This window comes from Serinus canaria, chromosome 4 (genome assembly GCF_022539315.1).
Source record: "Serinus canaria isolate serCan28SL12 chromosome 4, serCan2020, whole genome shotgun sequence".
Classification (NCBI taxonomy): domain Eukaryota; kingdom Metazoa; phylum Chordata; class Aves; order Passeriformes; family Fringillidae; genus Serinus; species Serinus canaria.
Window position 1 is genome coordinate 122,283 of NC_066317.1, and position 21,784 is coordinate 144,066.

The 21,784-nt window shown below is 46.3% G+C and overlaps 1 protein-coding gene across 2 annotated transcripts in view; it reads left to right on the forward strand.

Moving 5' to 3' along the window:
• Positions 1-21,784, forward strand: part of ANTXR2 (ANTXR cell adhesion molecule 2) — a 77,312-nt gene that overhangs the window by 959 nt on the left and 54,569 nt on the right. For both annotated transcript variants that reach the window (XM_030239082.2, XM_030239083.2), the window contains exons 3-7: positions 1,578-1,649; positions 7,331-7,412; positions 8,364-8,471; positions 8,571-8,639; positions 9,470-9,550. In XM_030239082.2, the coding sequence (XP_030094942.2) occupies positions 1,578-1,649; positions 7,331-7,412; positions 8,364-8,471; positions 8,571-8,639; positions 9,470-9,550 (412 nt within the window). The remainder of the gene's footprint in view (positions 1-1,577; positions 1,650-7,330; positions 7,413-8,363; positions 8,472-8,570; positions 8,640-9,469; positions 9,551-21,784) is intronic.

Consider the following 21,784-nt stretch of genomic DNA (forward strand, 5'->3'; position numbering starts at 1 on the left):
GGTCCCCCAGCTTTTGCAAGCTCAGGGCATGTGTTCCACAAACACATTAAAAGTTTGGCTTCTAAGACCCAAATTAATGGAAAATATTGGAAACTTTTACTTGATTTTCTTGTGCTTGGAGCTGAGCAAAAGGGTGACAAGACTCACTTTCTTAAATGACTCTCAGATGTGATTTGAAGTTTTTTTTAAACTTGTTTTTAAATATACGGGGTGCCTAGTTTCTGATGGAGTACTGCTCAAATTCTGTGTAAAGAAGCAGTTTTGAACACATGTAAACATATGCGTTAATATGGACAGGTCAAAAGGAAGGGAGAAATGTTAAAGCTCAAATGCAGAGGAAGCCCGTGCCATGTAACAGTGCCTTTGTTGCACTTACATATAATCAACTTTGTTGCTGTCAGCAGTGTTGTCGGGCAAGCCCAGCTCCTCTGGAAATAGCTGCTGCAAATCCTGGCTGACTGCTCTGTACAAACAGCTGAGGATTGCAGTGTTTTGCTTTAAAAAACCCTACCACAAAACCCAGAATAAACTGAATGAATCCCTCACCACACACAGGGAGAGATGGTGTGGTAGGGTTTTGCTGAGGAAAACCCAGTGCAGAGTGCAGTTATAATCTTGGCTTGCTAAGAAAAGGGTGATCCAATTAGGCTTTTATAAGTAAATATAGCTTATTGTCAGCTTGTCAAAAGCAAGTCTTCTGTAAACTTATGTAAAACTTCTGTCCAGGGGGCGACACAAACTTTTGAAAGTTGTTTTGTTGTTTTGTCTGGAATTGCGCCAGAAAAAAAAATTTTAAAAAAAGAAGTACTTACATTCCCTTGATGTCAATAATTTTAAGCTGCATCAGTGACATCAGTGGACTGAAAACATATGGTCATTCAGCTTTTCAAGTGTTAAGTCCTTACTAACCGTAACCTGATTTATTAATGGGGATGCTCATGTACAGTAAATTACAAAATTAGTGAATATATTAAAATTGTGATGAATAAAATTATGCAGGAGAGATGTTACAGCTTACCTTGGGAAAATTCCTGTCTTGGGCCTCCAGAGCATCTGGCAACTCCTAAGTGTTTTCCACTGCTAGTTAGATATGATTCTCTGCAACCTTGTGCAAAGAGGTGACCTTCTTAAAAATAAATTTAAAAAAAAGTTATTGAATTCCTCAATAGAATCAATTCATACAGCATTGCTTTTTACCTTGACATTTGCCTGGATGCTTTTAGGGAAGAAGTTTTCAGGTCTCACAGCTCTCTGGTCAGAGAAACAAGCCCAGTCTCACTCTGGAAGAGCCTGCATGCTGCTTTCTCGGGGCTGGGGCAGTCAGTGGGCACTGCTTCTGGGACTGGGAGGATTTGATAAACATAAAAAAAGAGCAGAGTTACAAACTGGCATCTGGGCAAGGAGAAGGTGCACAAAAATGCTTTAACTCCTCTGGTTTTGGGATTGTAGTTCAGAAGCGGGTTCCTAGGAGGCTGGAGGACAAAGATCACGTGGGTGAGACCGACTAAGTGAATGAAACGCTGTGCACCTGTATGTCTCTCTGAAATGTGTTTTTGCCTTCTTTCCCTTTTCCAAAGCCCCAAGATGAGGCTGTCGTTTATCGTGTTTTCCACCCAGGCTCATGTCATTATGCCGCTAACTGGAGACAGGTCAGTGCTCTGCTTTCTTGATTCTCCCCCTCCCTCTGCCCTTACTGAATCAGAGCAGCAGTAACAGGAACACAACACCACTGATACGTCTAAGTGGTGGCCAGTTGTGAAGCTGCCCTGCAGGGCTGATTTAATTTTGTGGCCCTATCCCTGGGTAGCCTCATAAAAAAGGAAGGAGAGGAATGACGGGAAACAAATCCTTGATGTTACCTCTGCCACTGCTTTGCAGAAAAACTAGCAGTAATGTTTTCATCTCTGTGTGACTCTGCATCTCAGTTGGCACAGCACGAGAACGATTCTTCCATTTGCTTTTGTAAAGCAGCCTCCATAGAATGGCTATCAGGATTTTTTCATGTCTAGGACAAGCATAAAATGGTAAATAAAGGTTTCTCATATTCGCAGGTAAGGTAGGTATTTTGCTTTGTATTTCCTAATCTGGACTTGTTTTAGACAGTGGGGTTGGTGCCACTTGAAGGGTGTGAGATCTTCCTGACACTGCGGTGATGTACAGGTGTGCCTGAACTTTCAGTGGTTGGAATTCAAGGCTGCTCACTCTGATTTCTAAAGCAAGTGAGGATTGGCAGCTAGGATATCTTAAGGATGGGTGGGGGGAAACAGGAGGAGAAACAGGTAGAGAAGAAAATATTGCAAAAATAATGACCAAACTCCCAGAAATTGGGAGATGGTCATGTGGAATGAGTGCTCAGCAGAGGACAGTGGCACTGCTGTCAGAGTCCTTTGGAATCCTCTCAGCTTTCTCAAAACCAACACAACCTCTGCCCTCTCCCTTCTGTCCAGAAGCTACTGCCATGCACACCCTTCTGGGTTTTGAACCTGTGGATAAACCATTTAGCAATCATTCCTCAGACCTGTGGCAGGGTGGAAGTAAGGTGGCCCCTCCTTTCTGCTCCTATTAGTAGGGTCAGGGCAAAATGTGGTGTGCTGAAGGTGGTTAGCTCTGCTGTGGGTTTGTTTGTTTCAAACAAAACATAACAACAAGTGCTAGACCTCCTGAAAAGACCTGCCTCTGGCAGCAGACAGAAAGGTAGCTGACATCTGAGATGCCTAAAATCTCAGTTCTGAGCCCCTCCTGTTTTAGCATTTAAAGACTGGTCTGACTTGAAAACAGCCGCTTCCCCCCATCCGGACTGGGATATTGGATCTGCTCTCTGTGGGCAGAGAGGAGCTTATAAGTCATTTTTCCAGATGGCTGGAGAAGGGTCAGGAGAGGACACTTGAGCCTGTTCTGAGGCCTGCTGAAGTCAATGAGGTCCTTTCTCTCCATTTCAGTAGGCTGTCAGTGGCCTGTTCCTTATCAGGCCTGAGAGGCAGCGCTGATAGCACACAGACCACTTGAAATACTGGGCAGGATGCTGGAAGCCTGCCACCGGGACACAAGCGCCTTTTTCATTGCCAGCACACTTGGAGCCAGGGACAGAATCGTGTTTTTCTCATGTAAGGCACAGGAAGAACCTCTGCAGATCCAGTGGGCTCCCTTGAGGGGCTTGGCTCTAGTTCAGGGTTGGCCGATGTTTTTGTGAGTGTGTCAGGGGAAGCAAAGTGCCACCATTCTTGCTCAGGGGGAATTATAAGGAGAAGGGAGGAGGAGACTGGTGACTGTGACTATATGCACATGGGTAAGGACAGATAGATACAGCTGGAACAGCTGTCCTTTAGATACTAAAGATACTACTACAGAGGAAAAATGCTGAGACTGTCTGGCCCCCACTGATCCCAAGAGAAGATGAGGATGCTAACTAAGCACACTACAGTTCTGGGATGGGTGTTTGTGACAGTGATTATGGGATATTATGGCCTTGGTTTGTTATGTGCACTTTGGACTTGCAGGCATGTTTTTGCCCTGGCTTGCTAATTCCCAAATGTCAGGAAACCACAATTTCTTCCTAGCAGTTAGATCAAAGTAGGGCAGAATTTTTTGTTTGGAAAGCCCTAGGCTTATGATTGTTTGCACAAAGTTCTTGCTGGGTTTACTGCACAATGAAACTGTGGATATAAAGACCACAGCATAGTGCCAAAGCCCCCAAATTCCCTCATATTTTGTGAGTGTGGGCAGTGCTGTGACTAACTCTGTAAAGAGAACTCCTTGTTAATCACAGTACTCACAGGGCTACAATAAATCCTTAGAATAACAACAGCACCCAGGTGGAACAGCCTTCTCACACTGGTTAAAGCCCATTTGAAAGACACACGTTGGTGAAGTTGAGCTGGAAACTGCACTAAGCGGTAAACAGAGACTGATGCACTCACCTTTAGGGCTCACTGTTGGAAAGCACGTGGTTTGGGATAGTGGATACCTTCAGGAATACCATGCAGCTGGCACGATGTTGCCTTTGTTCTCTTTTGGCCAGCTGTCCTGGCCAGCAGCAGTCCAGGTTTCTGTGAGCTGGCTTTAGCAGCACTGACTGGTGCCAGTGGCCAGGACGAGCCCTGCTGCCTCTGCCTGGGTGAAACTCCTACTGGAGATGAACAGAGATGGTGTTAGTGAAGGTGGAAAAGTGGGATGCTTGAGTACCTGATTACATGACCAACCATCCTGTCCTTGTCTCCAGTCCAGCTGGCTGCTCCTGGTTTCACAGGGATGTGTAAGACATGGGCGCGTTTGGGGCCTCGGTCACGTGAGCTGGTCCTGCGCGTGGGTCCAAGGCAGCTTGCCAAAACAGATTCATCTGCAGACAGTGTGTTCTGCTGCCTGTATCAAGTACAGCAGAGCTGGCCACTGATGTGGTTTTCATCTGGAGCCCGTGCAGGAGGCCTCAGGTTTGAAGCAGACTAATTATTTGAAGTGAATCAGCCCTTCGTAGTATTTAAGAGGCCTAAAAGGCGTAAACCACCTCCAAATGATGCATCTGAGGAGGCTCATTGCATGGTTTTCTTTCGCCAGTACGACAGGTCCCCTCATCAGAGATGGAGCTACCTTTTTGTCAAAGAACACTTCCCCTTCTTGGTTTCTCTGACAAGTGTGTTTCCTGTTTACTGCACATCCTTCTTAGCAGCAAACCCCAAGTACCTGTTTTGTTTGACTTCCTTTGTTAGGGATGAGCCCGTTGCCTTGCAGCACACAGCCTCATTTCTCACCAGAAATACACGTTCAGTGGGAGCCACCATCTCCCGCCAGCACTCATATGCCCATCACATTGAGATAATTCAAGATTCCAGCACTTCAATAGGTGGAATGCAACACGGAAAAGACATACAGAGTGCTGTCCCCCACTCAGAGGAGCTAAGAACACCCATTCTGGAATCTGCGTGGATATTAGCAGCTGTGTTGCCTGGCTGCTGCTGGAGGAGCTGTCTGAGGCAGTTACACAGCTTAGAAAGGGAACAGACGGGGTAGCTATTAAAAATTAGTTGTGCCTGTGCTTAAACACAGAAATGGGCTGCAGCGCATATGCTGAGTGGGTAAAAGATATTAAATTGGTACTTATTCAGCCCAAACACAGACAGGCTGCAAGTTGCTGGTCCTGTTTTGCCTCTTCCACCTCCGTCCCTTTTCTGACTTGCACCGCAAAGCCAGTGGCCCTCAGCCTTTGTTAGGCCCTCAGCCTTTGTTAGGCCCTCAGCCTTTGTTAGTGTTCCCAAGCTGTGCCATGGGATGTCCAGGCACCCAGGCTGAGGGCTCTGCTGTCATGGTGCAGAGGAGTTATACAACCAGAACTTCCCTGGGGACTTCCGTGGCCACCAAGCAGCCTTACAGAACTAAGAAAGGGAAGTTGTGAGAGCACTCAGGGGCAGGAATGGGGGTCCTGACTGCTTTGACTGGTTGACTGCTGAGTCCCATTCATTATCAGGACAGTGCAGGCAGGCACAAGTCCCTGTGCCCGGCCTTCAAACCAGCCAAGGGTGGGTTTTAGAGTGATGGAGCCTACCTCTCCGGCTGGTTCTGGGGCCCCAAGTCCTGCATCCACACTGGCTTTCTGACATCCAGACCAGGACCCACTTGCGCTTGACGAGCTTGGAGAATGCGGGGAGCTAGTTGACATCTGGCTGGGTCTGTCTAGTGCAGCTGTGACCTGGGGGCAAGAGATGGTGCCCGATTAAACACAGCTAAAAGAGCTCATGCTGCCAAAGATTTTCCTGGAACCCCTTGTAGGCAGAGGCCTGGCAACACCAGAGATTGCTGTGCGACCGGGTCACAAGACATTGCAGATAAATAAAACCGAACTGATTGTACGAAAGCTATTTTTGCAAAATGAAATCTGTTTCAGAAAACTGGGACTTGAGTTGCTGCTTGTTTCTTGGCAGCCGAGCACTAACGCCTGTGATGTGCTGCCACTCATTTCTGGCAAGCACCAACTCTGTGGTTTATAATCTGCGTTCGTACATAATCACTTGCAAGTTGTTTCTATAGATGCTGAATGTAAAATATTTGGATCAAACAGATTGTATTATCTTACATAACTTGTTCCCTTCCATACATTCAGTGCCACATATCTCTTCTACTCCCTCCCCTCCCTGATCGTATCAGTGGATCCTGTGATGGGGAGCTTATTCCAGCTATGGATTGTACTTTGGAACAGAGCTGCTAAACATAGAGGAAGCCCATCCGTGGAACAAATGACGAGTGGGTGGCATTCAGGCAGTGTGGCATATGCATTCTTTCTCATTTGGTCTGGCCTAAGGAAAGCTTTCACGCATCCCGCCATGTATTTTCCCTCCATCTCCTCACCCCTGCTGGGTTCCTCTTTCTCACCTAGATTTGTCACAGTGTTCTATATATTCTGGCCCAAATTTTGCCCCTTCTTAGTTTTTGCTTGTCCTTCCCTAGCATGACTTTCCATGGACTTGGCTGAAACTGTGTTTGCAGAAGAATGAAGACCCTCTGGATTTGATTATTTCAGTAGTCTCTCTGTCTTGTTCCCCCCACTTGTGCTGATGTCACTGGAAATAATTCCTGTGGTGCAGTCTGTCAACTTCTCCCCTTTCAGCTCCATAGTTAGTGAGCATCTCGCAGGTGGATCTGCTGTACTGCTCATGAAAAACCATGCTGCAGATGCATTCTCCCATTAAATCTAAGTGAGCTGTGGACCTGTGTGGGATGTCTTATGAAAGGCCACACAAAAAAGTTGTAGCAGTCAAAATTTAAATCTATCCTCAATCCTGCTCTTTTCCCATGCGTACAAAAGGTATCTTGCAAATGCTGCATTTTCCTATTGATATTTTCTTCAGGGCAAAGGTTTTAATTATTGAAGTTCAGTTCTATGTGATGTAATTCGTACATATCGGTCTGGAAGATTTCTGCTGAGATAGAACTGCTGTTTTAGGGGATTTCATCTTTGACTGCAGTGTGATTGGAAGCAAACTTGGTTTAAAGTAGCAAAATAGACCTAATGCAACAGACTTTCCACTGGGCTATGTAATGCTGGGGCTTTGCCACCTCTTTGCAGTATCTGCTCTGCCTGGACATTTTCCTTGATTCCAGCTTTTTGACTCAGTGGAGCATATTGTGTTAGATAGGCCTGAAATACCTGTTCCCACAGCGCCACTTCTGTCATGAACACACAGTCTGACGCCACGTGGGATCCTAGCTAAAGGATCTAATTTACAGCTCTTCATTTCAATTCTCCTTGAGAGCAAATACCTTTTTTCAATTGATAAATTACACCCTTTTGTGTGACACTTCAGGTCACACAAACAGGCTCATACCTTTTTTTCGTTCGCAGAGAGAAAATCAAGAAAGGTCTAAAGGATCTGGAGGAGGTGACACCAGCAGGTGAGACATACATCCATGAAGGACTAAAACAGGTAGGTTTTACTCATCTTCTTGCAATCAACACATCCTCTGTTCTCACCCTTTGGGTAACAACCTGTAACACAAATAGATTTATGTTTTATCAGTCTGTTACGCTCAAATCCGTCTGGGTGCCTGAGTGGTCCCAGGGTTGCCCAGACACTGTGCAAATCGCATGCAGAAGATGACTAGCCATCAGAGCAATCTGCCATGTGGAATTTCCCTGGCTCGCTCCTTCTCAGGGAGCAGGGGTCTGAGGGGTGGATCTCAGAGCTCAGCCAGCATCCCAGTGACACGGCGAACAGCCACACACAGCTCGGCAGGGCTGCGGGGCTGGCGGTGCCTTCCAGAGAGCTCTCCTGGGCAGAGTTTACTGCACAGGGCAGTGATCCAGAGACAAATGCTCCTCATTTTGGGCTGTCTTAATTACAGAGCTCCCAGCCACTTATATTCCTCTCTGTTCAAATAATGCAGTTTTGATGAAGGCCCTGGCCCTGAAGGTGAGCATCTGAGATTCCACTGTTACAGACAAGTCAGTTCTTCCCCTGTGACTGTAGAGCCATGTTTGTAACCAAGATCTGCACAATGAAAAGGCAGGCAAAGGGAATTTTTTCGCTATTAAAAAAAAAAAAAAGTTTTAAGCCATTCTTTTTTTATCTTAGAACCTACTGACTGCATTTGAAATCTGGGGGGTAGCAGAGGAAATCCTAACAGTGGATTTGAAGAGATGTGTCCTGGCAGAACTGCATATTTGCAAGGGTTGATGGGTCAGTGACCCCAGTGCTTTGGAGATGAGCTCAGTGGTGGCTGGGAGGGACCAGTGAGGGGTTTCCCTGCTGTTAGTGAGTTTAAGGGAGGCAGAGGGTTGTCATGAGAGAGATATTGCATTAGAAGCTTAGAAGATGCACCATGGTTAAAAGTTTGGGTGTAGTTTTAAGGTAGATATTATATTTTGTTGTTTTCAGGCCAATGCGCAAATTGCAAAGCAAGGAGCCTCAAGGTTCTCTAGTATCATCATTGCTCTGACTGATGGCAAGCTGGACGGTCAGATTCCCCTGTACGCAGAGAAGGAGGTGAGCACGAGCTGGAAATACATGTCATGCTCAGCAGAGCTTGGGTGCTGCCTTTTTGAATAAAAAAAATGCTCATTTCTCTGTTCTGTGATGCCACAGGCAAGGAAATCCAGAGAGCTGGGAGCTAGAGTTTACTGTGTCGGTGTCCTGGACTTTGAACAGGAACAGGTAAGAATAAGACCTTTACTATTATAGAGTCCTAGGCAGCACCTCAACCCACAGTTTTACAGAGTTGACGTTAAGTAGTTCAGAAATTTAATTTTACTTACATTGGGCAGCGTAATGTCTTCTCTGGCTCAGGAATCACACTCAGATGTATACGTAGACATAAATAGAACGTGTGGGTGTCGTGCTCACTGCCGAGGAGACCCGTTGGAAATCCCCTTGTTAGCTGGGAGCTGCCAACGAGAGGGTGCAGGCAAGCCCCTCTCACTGGAATGGCAACCAGGTCAGGGTACTGATCACATGAACAGAAGAGCTGTAGACAAGATTCAAGCAGTGTATATGTAACGTTTTGGGATAAAGAAAAGAAGGTGGGATTCATGTCCTTCTTTCAAAAGCTGTTCCAGAATTGCTGTGTCCCAGTGAACGCTGTACCTACTCCTGTTCGGTCCAAGTGGCTTCAAGGAGAGGTACACGAGAGGCTCCGTCCTGCAGAAGATGCAGAGAAAGGGTTTTTAGTCAAAGGCAGAGCAAACAGGGCAGGTAATTCTGGACAGAGGTACAAAATCACTGCCAAGATGCAGCCCCTGAAAAGCTGAAAAGTGTGATGCTTGCCACGATGACTAGCCAGAATTTTGTTAGCTGCAGTTGGCTGTGCTAAGTCCCAAGTTCAGAAAACAGTTAGCTCTAAAGAGAGAGCTCTAAAGTTTCCCTCTCTTCACAGAATTGATGAGGGTTGCTTTGAGACATCCATTTAAATTTTAAGAGTGTAAAGCACTGTGAGGAATTTAGTTTGCCAGATGATTCATGTGTGTGCATGCATTTTCTCTCCAAAGCTGGAAAGAATTGCTGACGTGAAAGAGCAAGTCTTCCCTGTCACTGGAGGATTCCAAGCACTTAAGGGGATAATCAATTCTGTGAGTACCAGGCAATAAGTTCTACCTTTCCTCAAGATTAGAGCATGCTCTCCAGTCCCACTTCCAGGCAGAACTGGTTCCTAAGGCAGGAATTGCAGTAGATGATGTTCCCTCCCCGTTACCTTAGAGAGGCAGTTCTGTAAATGAGCACTGCTTGCGCCTCCTGCGGTTATTCGTGCTCAGACCTCGTGTGGAGTTCGAGGACTCTTCACAAGGAGAGGGGAGTTAAATGTGCCAAGTTAATGCACTCTGATAAATGACTACTTTGGGTTTAGTCTGGAAAAAAAGGGAGACTGTTGCTCTGGGAGACTTGAGAACCAACAACTGCTTAAAATCTGAGGAGTAAACGCAATTTAGGAATTAACCTTTACTTACAGACAGAATTGTTTTAAATCCATGACTTCAACCACTTGTTATCTCAATAACTGGTAAGACTCAGTTCCAGTTTTCAGCATGACATGAGAAACTCCTGTCGGTGAGATGAGGCCATTCAGCTGATTACTTGATTACTGTGGTTTGCAGGAAGGGATCAAAGGAAAACTTTGGTTGTGATCAATGGATTGATACTGTTTCAGCTGTGTGTTAAGACACCTTTGGTTGAGGACACAATTTATTTGTCTCATTTTAGACTGAAGGCTGTACTTTTATTAAAGGTTAACAGTGCTGCTGCTGCATGTTGGTAACACAAACAGGCATTGCAAACAGGCTTACTGGCAGAAGTCAAAAGCAATAATGAAATCCTTTTTCTGAGAGAGAGCCCACTATCATTCACTTCCCTTTCCTTTTCTTTTTTTAAATAAAAAGAGGATACTACTCACACACAGGATACTACACAGTCACGAATTTATCACTTCCTTTGAGCAGTGTGGTTTTTGTGAATGCTGTAATGCAGCAACTTATTTTCCTTGTTACTTAAAATAAATGTAGTTCCAGAATCTTCCTTGAACTTTCTAAAGAAAAATAATCCATCTTTTGATGCATTGACATTTGTTCTCCTGAAAAGACAGGGCAGCCCACGTGGCACTGCCCAAGACCTTTACTGTTGAAAATCCCATTCTGTGCCATTTGCAGAACTCGGAGGATTCCACTGTGCTGCTGGTGCAAATGATCCAAGTGCCAGTGCTGGGCTTTTTTATAAGGGCTGAATGTTTAACCCCAGCTGATGACATTATGTTTCCAAGGATACTGCTGTGCAAATAAGCATGGCAGGGACAGAGGAGCAAAGGCACTTGCGTTCAGCGTTTCCCCCCCAGCGGGGATCACTGACCTGCACATGGGCACTTCTGGGGGCTCAGGTCTCTGCACTCCTCTGGTCCTTCCAGGAAGCAGCAGGATTACCGTCGCTTGAGGTTTCTGAGGAGCTCAGCTGGAAGAGTCTGTCATTCAAACACATGGAAGGTTAGCGTAAGCCATAGGGTGTCCCATTATCCAAGGTGGTTTTGGGCCGTCTCTGGCTAGGAGCAGTGCCAGCCTGCTGTGTCCACACCTCCCAGAACTTTAAAGCACCTTCACTTTTGTGTCATCAGGGAGGGAGGCTTTTCTGATAAGATATGTCTGATGGTGTTTGCACAAGCCTCAATCCAGCTGCTTCTGATACTTAGGAGAAAGCCGACTGTAAAAATCCCAGATTTGGGTATCTCACAGCTGTAGAACAGGGCCAAACACACAGAATGGCAGTGCAGTGTTCCAAGGTAACAGCTTAGCAGTGACAGGAAAAGCCAACTGATGCACACTGTCCCACAGCTTACATGCAAGGTCTGCTTCCGCAGACTGAGCTCCTGGGTTGGTTCAGGCTTTATATACAGCCTGGCCACCAGACAGGTCAACACTCGGCTTTTCCCACAGAGCATGGATGGAAGTACCCACAGTAGGGTTTCTGCTTGGTTTGGATTTGTGTGTGTGTGTGGGGTGGGGCTTTTTTTGTAGTGCATGTGTGGTGGCAGTATTAATAGGATATTTGGTATGTTCATGTTGTATGAATTGTCACAATCACTCCACACCCCTTTTCTTTGCAGGGGTGTGGAGTGATTGTGACAATTCATTCTCATAACATTGCAGCACTGATAAGTACATCTAATTGAACATGAAATAGTCAGAGTTGTCCTTTTTAGTCACTATTATAAATTCATTTCAGTTTTCAGGTTAACTAGAGAATACAGACTCAGAGACACTGATCTAAAGGGGAAAGCTAGTTTTGAACCAGATGAAAAGGAGTTAGGTCACAAACATGCAGCAGTATTGCTCAAAGTACAGAGTCAAAGGTGCAGTTGTGAAATCCTCTATGAATGCTGCTGAACAACTTCTGTTCAGAAAAAAAATTGTCTTCAAAAATGGTAGCAACCCAGCAATTAAAACCCCTGAGCAAAACTATAGCCCAGAATGGCTGAGGAGGGGATGCAGGAGCCTCTACTACATTGATCTCTCCAGGTATGAGACTATTACTTTTGCACTGTATTCCAGCAGGAGAGCTAAGCACTTATTCTATGTTTGTTAGTGTAAAAAAAAAAAAAAAAGTGATGGTTTTAGCACAGACTGTCTGTCATAGCTGCTCCTGCAGTTGCTTTCAGCAAAAGCAACTATTACAATTATTTTCTCTGGACATTTACACAATGTCTGTTTAATCATGACCAGGGATTAACATTCAAAACAGTCAGGATGAACATTTAGACTTACCTTGGCTTACATGCCGGAGAGCTTGTGCCATGTTTTGACATTAGTTCTGATAAAATCCTAGGGAAGTGAGAAGAGTTGACACACGTCCATGCCATTGTTTCTGCTGGATAACATCCACTACTACACTACTAAGTACATCCAACTACACTACTAACATCCACTACTCACAGGCTGTGCAGATCTGTGAAGAGGGGGCTGCTTTGCAAAGTTCCCTGCTCTGCCAGCATTGCTCATACCTAGCTTACAAGGTCATTACTAAACAGCATTGTCAGTGTGAATAAATCTGAGCAAAACTCTAGAGCTTAAAAGCAAAACGCTGAAGGCAAGTTACTGCACTCTAAGGAACAGTCACTGATGGGGTTTGGCTGATTATTGCATGGAGTGTAGCCTTGTGAGCGAGCCAGGACAGGGTGAAGGCTTTGGGAGGGCACAGGTTCTGTCACCATGCAGCAGATCAGTACTAGATAAGGAATGAAACCCTTAATTAAACTCTAGTTCTGCTGATTTGTGAGTGAAAGTTGTCTGGTTGTCTCTGCAGGCAGAATTGGACAAGGCTGGTACCTTGCAAAGTTACATTAAGGGAATTCACTTAAGTAACGTTATCAGTGCATGACAGCTCTAAGTAGACAAACACATTTTATACTGAAGTAAGTTGACAGCACTTAATACAGGAAGTTAAAATATATTTTTTTTCTTAGCAAAGACCACAAAAACTTACCAGATAAGACTACAGGAATTGATACATGCAGAACTTTAGAGGAAGTAGGTCAAAAAGGGTCAGCCTAGAGTTGTTTTATCTTGCAGTGTTCCAAAATTTCTTAAAAATTTTACCTGGAAAGGATTAGAAATAGAATTGGTAATCTCTGCTTCTGCTTGTTCATTTTACAGGTGCTCAGAGTTTTTTCTGTTAATTTTACATGGGAAACTCACTGTTAAACATAATGGACAAAAAAAAAAAAAAAAAATCAAGTCACATGAACTGAATAGTTGCATTGTAAATTGAAGCAAAATTCTCTCCAAGTTGGCTGAGCCTCTTGGGAAAAAGCCCTATGCCTCAGCATAAAGCTGTCGGTTTGTCCAGGAAAAGTTGCAAATCGGGATACTTGAGGATCCGCCTCCCAGTGAAGGGGTGACCAGGGGAGAGGAGACCTCAGGGTTGGCAGGGTGCAAGCTCCTAGGCTGACATGGATTGACTTAGACCCATCCAAGGAGTGCACCTGGGACTAGTGAGTGCAAACAAGGGATTAAATGCACCAAGGTCCTTAAAAAAAACTAGATTCCCCCAGTGTCAGGCTCTGGCTAAAGGGGTATAAAAGCAGGGAATGATACAAAAAATAAATTGTTTGCTATAAAAGTATAAATTCTCTCCAGTAAAACTCCGTGGGTGATGGAGGGAAGTCTGCTCCTGTTGCAAAGAACAGTCAGCAAAATCCCTCTGGCATTCCGATCCCTTAGGACAGCAGCGAAAGGTATCTCTGGAATATCCTGGGGGTTTCCATGTCAGCTGGATGGTGTCCGTGTCACTGGCTGTGCCTGGCAGTGCATGGCTGCGTTGGAGTTACACAGATCCGTGGCAGCCAGCGCGGCAGGGAGCTGCTGCACAAACCGCGCGCGGCAGCGGCGCGCTCAGCACTGCCGGCACCGCACCGAGCCACCTCTCATCTGGGGCCTGGTGACCTTCGCTGTCACCACGCCTGTGCCCCGCTGCTCGGCACACACAGGGGACAGGGGCCCCGCCGGCTGCTGACATCACTTGGCCATGAGCAGAGCTGTGCCCGTTTGCCGTGCTAGCACAAAGTCAGCAGGGAGGGAAGCCCCCAAAGTGTGTTGGACAGCCAGGTTGCGCCCAGGCAGGGACAAAACCAAAGGCTAGTGAGAGGGAGTCAGTTTTGTTGAGATACGCAAGAGGTATTCATGTGAGGAACAATTTTAGCCTTTATGTTGATAAAACTTACTGTACTGGCTTCCCAAAGATACGCTCCAGCCTCTGTCCATGAATCTGATGCCTTCTTTTCTGTGCTGTCAGCAGCACTTCCTCAGGCTGACCTGGCTTTGGCACTTGGGGGAGGGTGAATTACTGAACTCTCGGGAGTCCAACAGCATCTCCCACTGGTACCTGCTGTAAGGCAACAGAATTTATGTTTAGGGAGGGGGGGAAACTTCCCACTGCCTCAGTGGCGCTCCAGGATCAGACACTGGCAAACGCTGGTTCCATGTCTAACGTGGCTGCTTACAAAGCTCCGCTGGCCAAACCCAGGGGTCAGGCTGCAGCTCGGGCACTGAGCAGCAATCAGGGACTACAAGACATTCAAGTAATCCCTGCTGCTGTGCAGCCCCCTCCAGCTAGGCTGCCTCCCTGAGCTTCCTTGGGCGGTGTGCTCAGCCTGCTCCCTCTCTCTGCCCAAGTCCTGTCCCTCCACCATGGATGAAGGGGGAGGTCAGCCAGCTGACTGGACACGGTTAAGATTTTTCAAGGCCAAAATCAGCTTAAACGGTTCATTATCAATTATACATCAACCTAATTGGATCATTTCCTGTAGGAAGAAAATATGCTCGGTTTATGCACTGGGAATCCAGGAAGCAAACTATTAGACCTTTGAGGAGGTGGGGGGAGGAGAAATGCAGCAAGTTATCATTAAAAGAATTATTCTGATTAAATCAGTCATCCTATTTAATCCCCTTGGACGGTCTAATCTTCAAGCTGCACTGGGTGCAAGGTTCAGAACAAACGCTGCGCTATGTTTTCCATGTGATTGAGACTGAGGAGATAGTTTTGGGAATTACTGCATGTAGTTGTTAAAAGGAATCAATGGCCTGGAATAGAATGCTCTCTGCTCTACCCTTCACTGCCATGCAGCCCTCAGTTTGACATTCTCTGACATATTACAAACCATATAATGTTCTCCTGGAGCACAGTGAGCTTGATAAGCCAGCACCGGCTCTGACACGACTCCGGTTAGAGTGAGCGTGCCTGTGCCCTGTGATTGGGATGGGACTTGTCAGCCAGCCCTGCACGCCTGGCAGCTCTCTTACATAAGGGATGCTGCACAACTGGCTCCAAAGGAAGCAGCCACAGGTCCAAATGAAATCCAGCCACTCCTTAGTGAGAAGTTTCTTTGAGCCAGATTTTTCTAACTAATTAGAAAAAAAAATAAATAGCCCAAACAACTTTTTTTCCTGTTATGGAAAGTAACAGTTTGTCTTGGTTCCCAGTTACATTACTTGGTAAGTAATGGTTTTAGGGTTGTTTTTAGTAATTTGGGGGTAAAGGTTCCGATGCTGTTAAAATACGCATCTCATGACCCGCAGTTTTGTCATCTCCATTTGCTTTCCTCAGTGGCTGCCAATGAGGTGCTGCTCAGCCTTGGTGTAATTAGAATATTCTCACTAACCTAACGCCGCGCCAGGCTTCTCTCGGGTGGTGATTTTATGCAAGACCATATGTCTCAGGGATTTTTTTCGCTTAGACAGGGGACAGGGTAGCAGCCTTCCCCTTCCCCTCGCTCTTTGTCCACGGCACTGCCAAGCAGTGTCAGGGAGCAGGCCGGGCTTGGCAGCGAGGTGTAGTCACAGGCACAGATGTTTGGCAGCAGAGAGAGGTAGGAGCCATTAGATATTAACTGCTGCAGTTCCTGCTCTCACTTTGTGGGAGAGAAGCACCTAAATGGTGTTTCCTTGAAAAGCACGTGTTTCATTCCAAGTCACCCTGAATTGATTGCCTTCCGTCTAGTGTGAGGCGGTCCTGCTGCCTTGTGCCTTTCTGCACAGATCGGCGCTGGGGAGATAAATGACAGAGCTTGCTTGAACACAGCAGAGGCACGTGATGTGAAACCAGTGCTAGAAAGGATGAAAGGCTGCACTTGGGAAACAGTTAATTTCAGGGAGTTCAGGCATTAATTGCTATATGGACAGGCTGGCCTGTCCAGAACTGAAGGTGGGCTGTGAAGGTGCTTCTCACTTAAAAAGTCTGCTTCTCACTTAAAAAGGTTTCTCGAGTGTAATCACAGAAATCAAAAGCTCTACCTGAATTTATTTCCTCTTGTAACCTACTCTTTTTTTGTTAAAACCTAATTCTGCTACACTATGGGGGGGCACCAGTCCTATTTACATACAAAAAGCAGCAGCTCATGAATGAGAAACCTCTAACAATGCCAGCCTACAAACGCCTTAAATTCTTCATCACCCTCATTTCACACACATTGACTTTACGTGCCATAAGAGTCACTGAATTCAGCACAAAAAAAATCCTGCTCAATGCACAGTCAGCATTTCATTCTCTAGAACAAAACCAGTTAGTCCAGCAAACCGATTTCGCACCTCCTGCTTTACTTCTCTTTCCTTTTTCCTGTCTTAGCCATGGTGGAAAAAAAAAAAGTCTTGAGTTAAAAAGAAAAAAAAAAAAGGAAGAAAGCTGCCAGTAATACTTCTAAGTGACTCACAGAAAAACAAACATACACGGAAACACAGGGTAAGCCCAGTCCTGCTGCAGCCAATCGGAAGGAACGAAGCAGAATAGTTTTAGGAACCAAAACAAGCACCTGGGTGAGCTCAACTGGACACAGCTAACCCAGCACCGGCACAGTGCTGCCTTCACCATCCATTGCTCTGAGGGGCTCCACAACCCCAAGCTGGGATGGGGCTCCAGAAGGCATTGACTCACCAAAGAATGGCCTCTCTCAAGAGTGGTGTTCTGTCCGGCTGGGGCAGCTTTCCCCAGCTCCCATCTGGGCTTCTGGACCCCATCTGCACACCCTGCTCCACCTGTGTAGGCAGAAGCCCTGCTGCTGCCTACCATTTAAATAGCTGCCCCCCACACCCAGTGGCATTTCTGAGCAGCTAAACCAGGAGCCCCAAGGTGCAGGCAATTCCTCATCAAGAGAAGGCCCACAGCTGGCAGTCCTTGAGGCTTTGCCTGCATGCACAGAGCCAGCTGAAGCACAGAACGCTCAACATATATTTAAACACTCTTTACGTTATCAGGGCCCTCTCAGACATCACCTTCCATTACTGCCCCCCAGTTGCCATAAATTTATGACACTGACAATCCATGTCACTTGCAGTGACAAGTACATGAGATACATGCTTACCACTGTGTCTTGAAATATGTATCCTGATGAGAGATGCCCCTCTTGGTGAGGCTAATTTTGTGGTTAGGTGAGGGAGGAGCTTGGCAGAGTACAAGAGGAAAGCACATGCTCACGGCGTGTCACACCATCAACAGTGTTTACTTTCTAGCTCTCTTTTCCTTGAGCTTATAATTTTGCTCACCAGCTATTCTGTTTGTAGCATCCCTAGAGAAAATTACAGACCCCACGTTTGGGAGGGAGAGAGGAAAGGAAAGGAGTCTCCACAGGAAAGCTGCTATGCCTGCAGCTCTGAGGGTGCCATGCAAGGGTGCTTTCAGGGCTGTGCTGCCATCTCTGGCTTCTGCACACTCTGGCTGGCAGTGTGTCCATGGATTGCGCTCCAGGATGGCTTCGTGTGCTGACCAGGAGTTAAAGCTGCAGGGACATTTTCTGTGCACACACAAAGTGTGGAAGGCATCCTGTCATGCTATCAGGGCGTGTGGCACAAGCCTTGCTATAAGGCAGTAGAACAAAGATGAGCTTGTAAAGGTGAACATTTTCTCTTCTTTAACAACAGGTTCTGGAAACAGCAAGTTGGATGCATTTTCTCTGTTACAGGACATACACTTGGTTCAGAGACTCACGCTGCCTTTCCCCCAAAATCACAGCAGCCTGATTTGTGGTCAGCTTCCTGTCAGCGCTGATGTAAACAGAGGTGCAAGTTTGAGTGGATCCACAGGGAGAAAAGGCCGCTGGTGGCCCTAGAAATCCTTAGCAGTTCAGAGTCGTTAGCATGCCAAGTCTGACCAGAACATGTCAGCAGCTGTCTCCTTCCAGCAGTTCCTGGTTATGCTGATCTCTGTCCCAGGAAGCAAATGCTTTGCACAGCCATGGAGCATTTTCAAAACTTGAAACTGTTATGGTGGTTCAGTGAAGAATCCAGCTGTGCTGATGACCTACCCAAACCCTGTATGAGTGTACGGTTCTGGGCAGGAACAGATGCCATGCAAGTTATGATTTATGGTGCTGCCTGCTGCCAAAAACTTTTGAACTGCATACAGGGCTAAGCAAAACCGACTGAGGTTGCAAGACAAATTGACACTTAGCATATTTTGTTAATTGTCTCTGTACAGTTGGGCTGCTCATGGCTTGTTACTAGTGCATTGTTCTCACAATTTCATGGAACACAACCTTCATTAGTGTCCTGGAAGGGAAAGTTGTTGTTTGCGTAACATTGTGCCGCCTGGTACAGCACTGTTCCACAGCACGCGCTGAGGGAATGGCAGGCTAAATACTCAAAAAGCTGCAGGAGCCATCCTGCTTTGCTCTTAAACACTGACAACTTGTAAGGGACAGCAGTGAGGGTGAAAAAAGAGTCCAGGAGAACCAGGCCCAGTCTATGACAGGCTGAAGAGGTCCTGGAAGAGCCACAAAGCACATTTTCCACAATAAGAAATATTGCATAAAGCAGGGGAAAGATCTCTGGCAAGGCAGAATTGATAAACAGAGGTGGAGTTTGCAAAGACCATGAGCAGTGGGGAACTTGATGTCAGCCTGTTAGTTGGCTGCCTTTGTGCTGCAGGGACATCTGCCCTTTCAGGGCTGGCTGATGTCAGAATTTGGGTGTGGGGTGTTTCTGCAGCTCGGGGCTGACAACGCCCCAGTGTGTGGTCAGCGCAGACACCTGCAGGTCAGAAACAGGCAGAGTTTCTCCAACAGCTCTGGTGGGAGGAAATGTGTTAGTAATGACAAAATGGGAGCCTACTTCTTTTAGAAATGATGAACTTAAGTTTCTGTGAGCCTTCAGGAACCTTCTAGAGGGAAGCGTGTAGAAAGCTGTGAGGACAGACATGGATTTTAAGTATTCCTTAACAATCAGGAAAGTCTGGGAAAAACGCACTTGGCCACATGGCAAAGCTGGCAAAGCTTTTGGTAATGGATAAGTGGACCTGATAAATGAACTTCCTACAACTGTTTTAGGAAGATTGACATGTGTGCTTACTTGTAAGCCACTGAAATAGCCTGGACATAGGTGGTTTAAAGCTCCACAGCCGCAGTTGGGATGGCCATGGTGTTCCCAGAGGAGCTGGGCAGCCCAGCAGCTGATTGACAGATGACCCCTTCAGCAAAGAAAAGCCTGTTTGGGCAGAGAGGACCCAAGGTGTGCCAGCAAGTTGGCATCGAGGGTGAGTTTGCCTGCAAGTGCCCCCAGGTATCTTGGATGCCTCTCTTCTGGTACCTTCTGCTCTCAGAAGTGTTCCGAAATGATGAACTTGCTTTACTGAGAGATGCTATAGGAACTGCACAGAGTCCACTCAGGGGCCATAAGGAGGGATTTCACTGGAGGGGTGGGTGGGAGACTGCCCTGCACGCATCCATTCCTGCGGAGCCGTGCTCGGCAGCAGAGTCAGTGTGGAGCACAAGCTGCATTCGTGCCACTGGCTCTTGTGCTGGCTGCTCTAAGAACTGGCCCTGAAAAATACCAGGGTTTAAAACAGAAGATCTTGGTTGCTGCTGCTGCAATGTGGCAGCAATGTAACAAGTCCTGAGCAAGGAGAAGCTACAGAATCATTTCCTCAGCAGTCTGTTGTGTTGCTGTTGCACAAGTGGATGTTTGGGGCATGGATTCCATGTCTCATTTTCATACAGTCCAAGAGACTGACTGCCTAAGAACAGAACTGCAGTGCCTTCTCTTGTCCCAGCAGCCACACCTTTGTTAACGAGCTCACAGCTGTGGTCACTTTACCTGGCAGACTCTGGTTCTGGCTGGCACCATTCCCGCTCTGCACAGGTCGCCTCAGGAGGCAATGAACACCCTCTAGTCTTACCACAGCTCTCCACTGCTGAAGCTGCAAGACAGCAGGTCAAAGGCTGACAGGTTTTTGCTCTATTATGCACTTGGGGTTGTGGGGAATTGGCTCTCTCTGGTAAAGCCAGCACTGGGAGGAGGGGGAAGGCAGGGAATGAGAGAAAAGCCTTTGTGAGCCTGGGAGCAGAGTCCTATATTTGGTATGGACCTCTGGAGACAAAGTGGATGACATCAGTTCTCAGAATCTCTCCTTGTATGCTGTGACAATAAGGCAATTTGTCTTATTTGAATTTATTTTATGTCAGCAGAGTGCTTAACTATCCTATCCAAGGATGGCCTTATAGAGTTATTTCAACTTTTCTTGTGGGCAAGTTTCTAAATAATGAATTTGTAGGATCTTGGATTATCCTGAACTGGAAAAGAGGGAGCCTTGTATAGATTTCTGTGGAGTTTGTTTTGGTCTTGGTGACTTGGCAGCCCAGGTTTCCACATCAGGATAGTTTAAAGTTAGTTTTAAATTCTAAAGGACAGGGGTGTGAAGGCATGTTAAATAATGGACATGGATCCTAAGGAAAATGGCTAAGATGCCTTCACATCATTTCTCCCCAGGGGGAAAAAACTTTCTATTGGAGTGCTGGAGTGCACTGTGCTGGCTGGAAGGATTAGCTAGCATGGAAAAGGAAAAAAAGATTGAAACAGGTAGAAAAGAGTGAGTGGGAGCAAGGACAGGTGACAGGTTTCTGTACCTTCTCCTAAGACGTGCAAATGCATTCATTTCCCCCACACGTGAAAGCACATGCAGCATTTGCTGTGCTGAAATTATCCTCAGCTTCCCATGGTGATGGCAGAATCCTTGTGAGCCAAACCCTACACAGGCCTGGTGCCCAGGACAGCTCCTGGCCTTGGACCCTGCACAGAGTCTGAAGGCTTCTGTTAAACTCGGGGAAACTCTGCTCTGAGCAGTGTTTCAATGTTGCTCAGAGGGAGTGTTAAGGAGAAGGCAGAGTCTCAGCAGAGGTTAAGCAAAGAACCATATCCATGTGCTTCTGATGGGCTCCACCTGAATCCAGGTAGTCCTCGATGAGGTTCCATGTCTGCTTTTTAAGCTAACTTGATCATTGAGGGGAGGGGCTTTTGGGGACAAGGCACACTTCTCTACCATTATCTTTTTTTTTTTTTCCCCAAGTGTGGACTATCTAGAGGCTTTTTGAAGGATAGAGAACATCCTGACACTTACAAACCCAAATCTGAGTAGTCTCAGAGGTGTTTTCGTCCCAATATAAGCTTTGTTTGGGGGGAAATGGTAGAATTAGGCCACCACCCTTGCAAAGAGACGTTCTCTAAACAGTACTGCTTGCTTAAGCTAAGCAAGGGACGGCAGTAATAAAAATTATGTAAAATTATTGTCGAAGCAGTTATTTCTAGAGCGGTATTAACATCTGGTATTTGCTGCTTTAGCCAAGAGCATGCATGAAAATGGATTCCATGGAAGAAACCAGTGTATCCTGACCCCGCTATTATAATTTGCTTTTGTTCATGATTTGTGATCATTTTATGTACACTGCATTTCAGCTCAATTGGGGTCGTCGTGTCTGCCCCTCCCAATTTGTTCTTAAATCCAAAGGTAGTTAAATATATTCAGGTAGGTTTTTTCCTGATTTATATTGCATTTGGAAGCACAGTGTT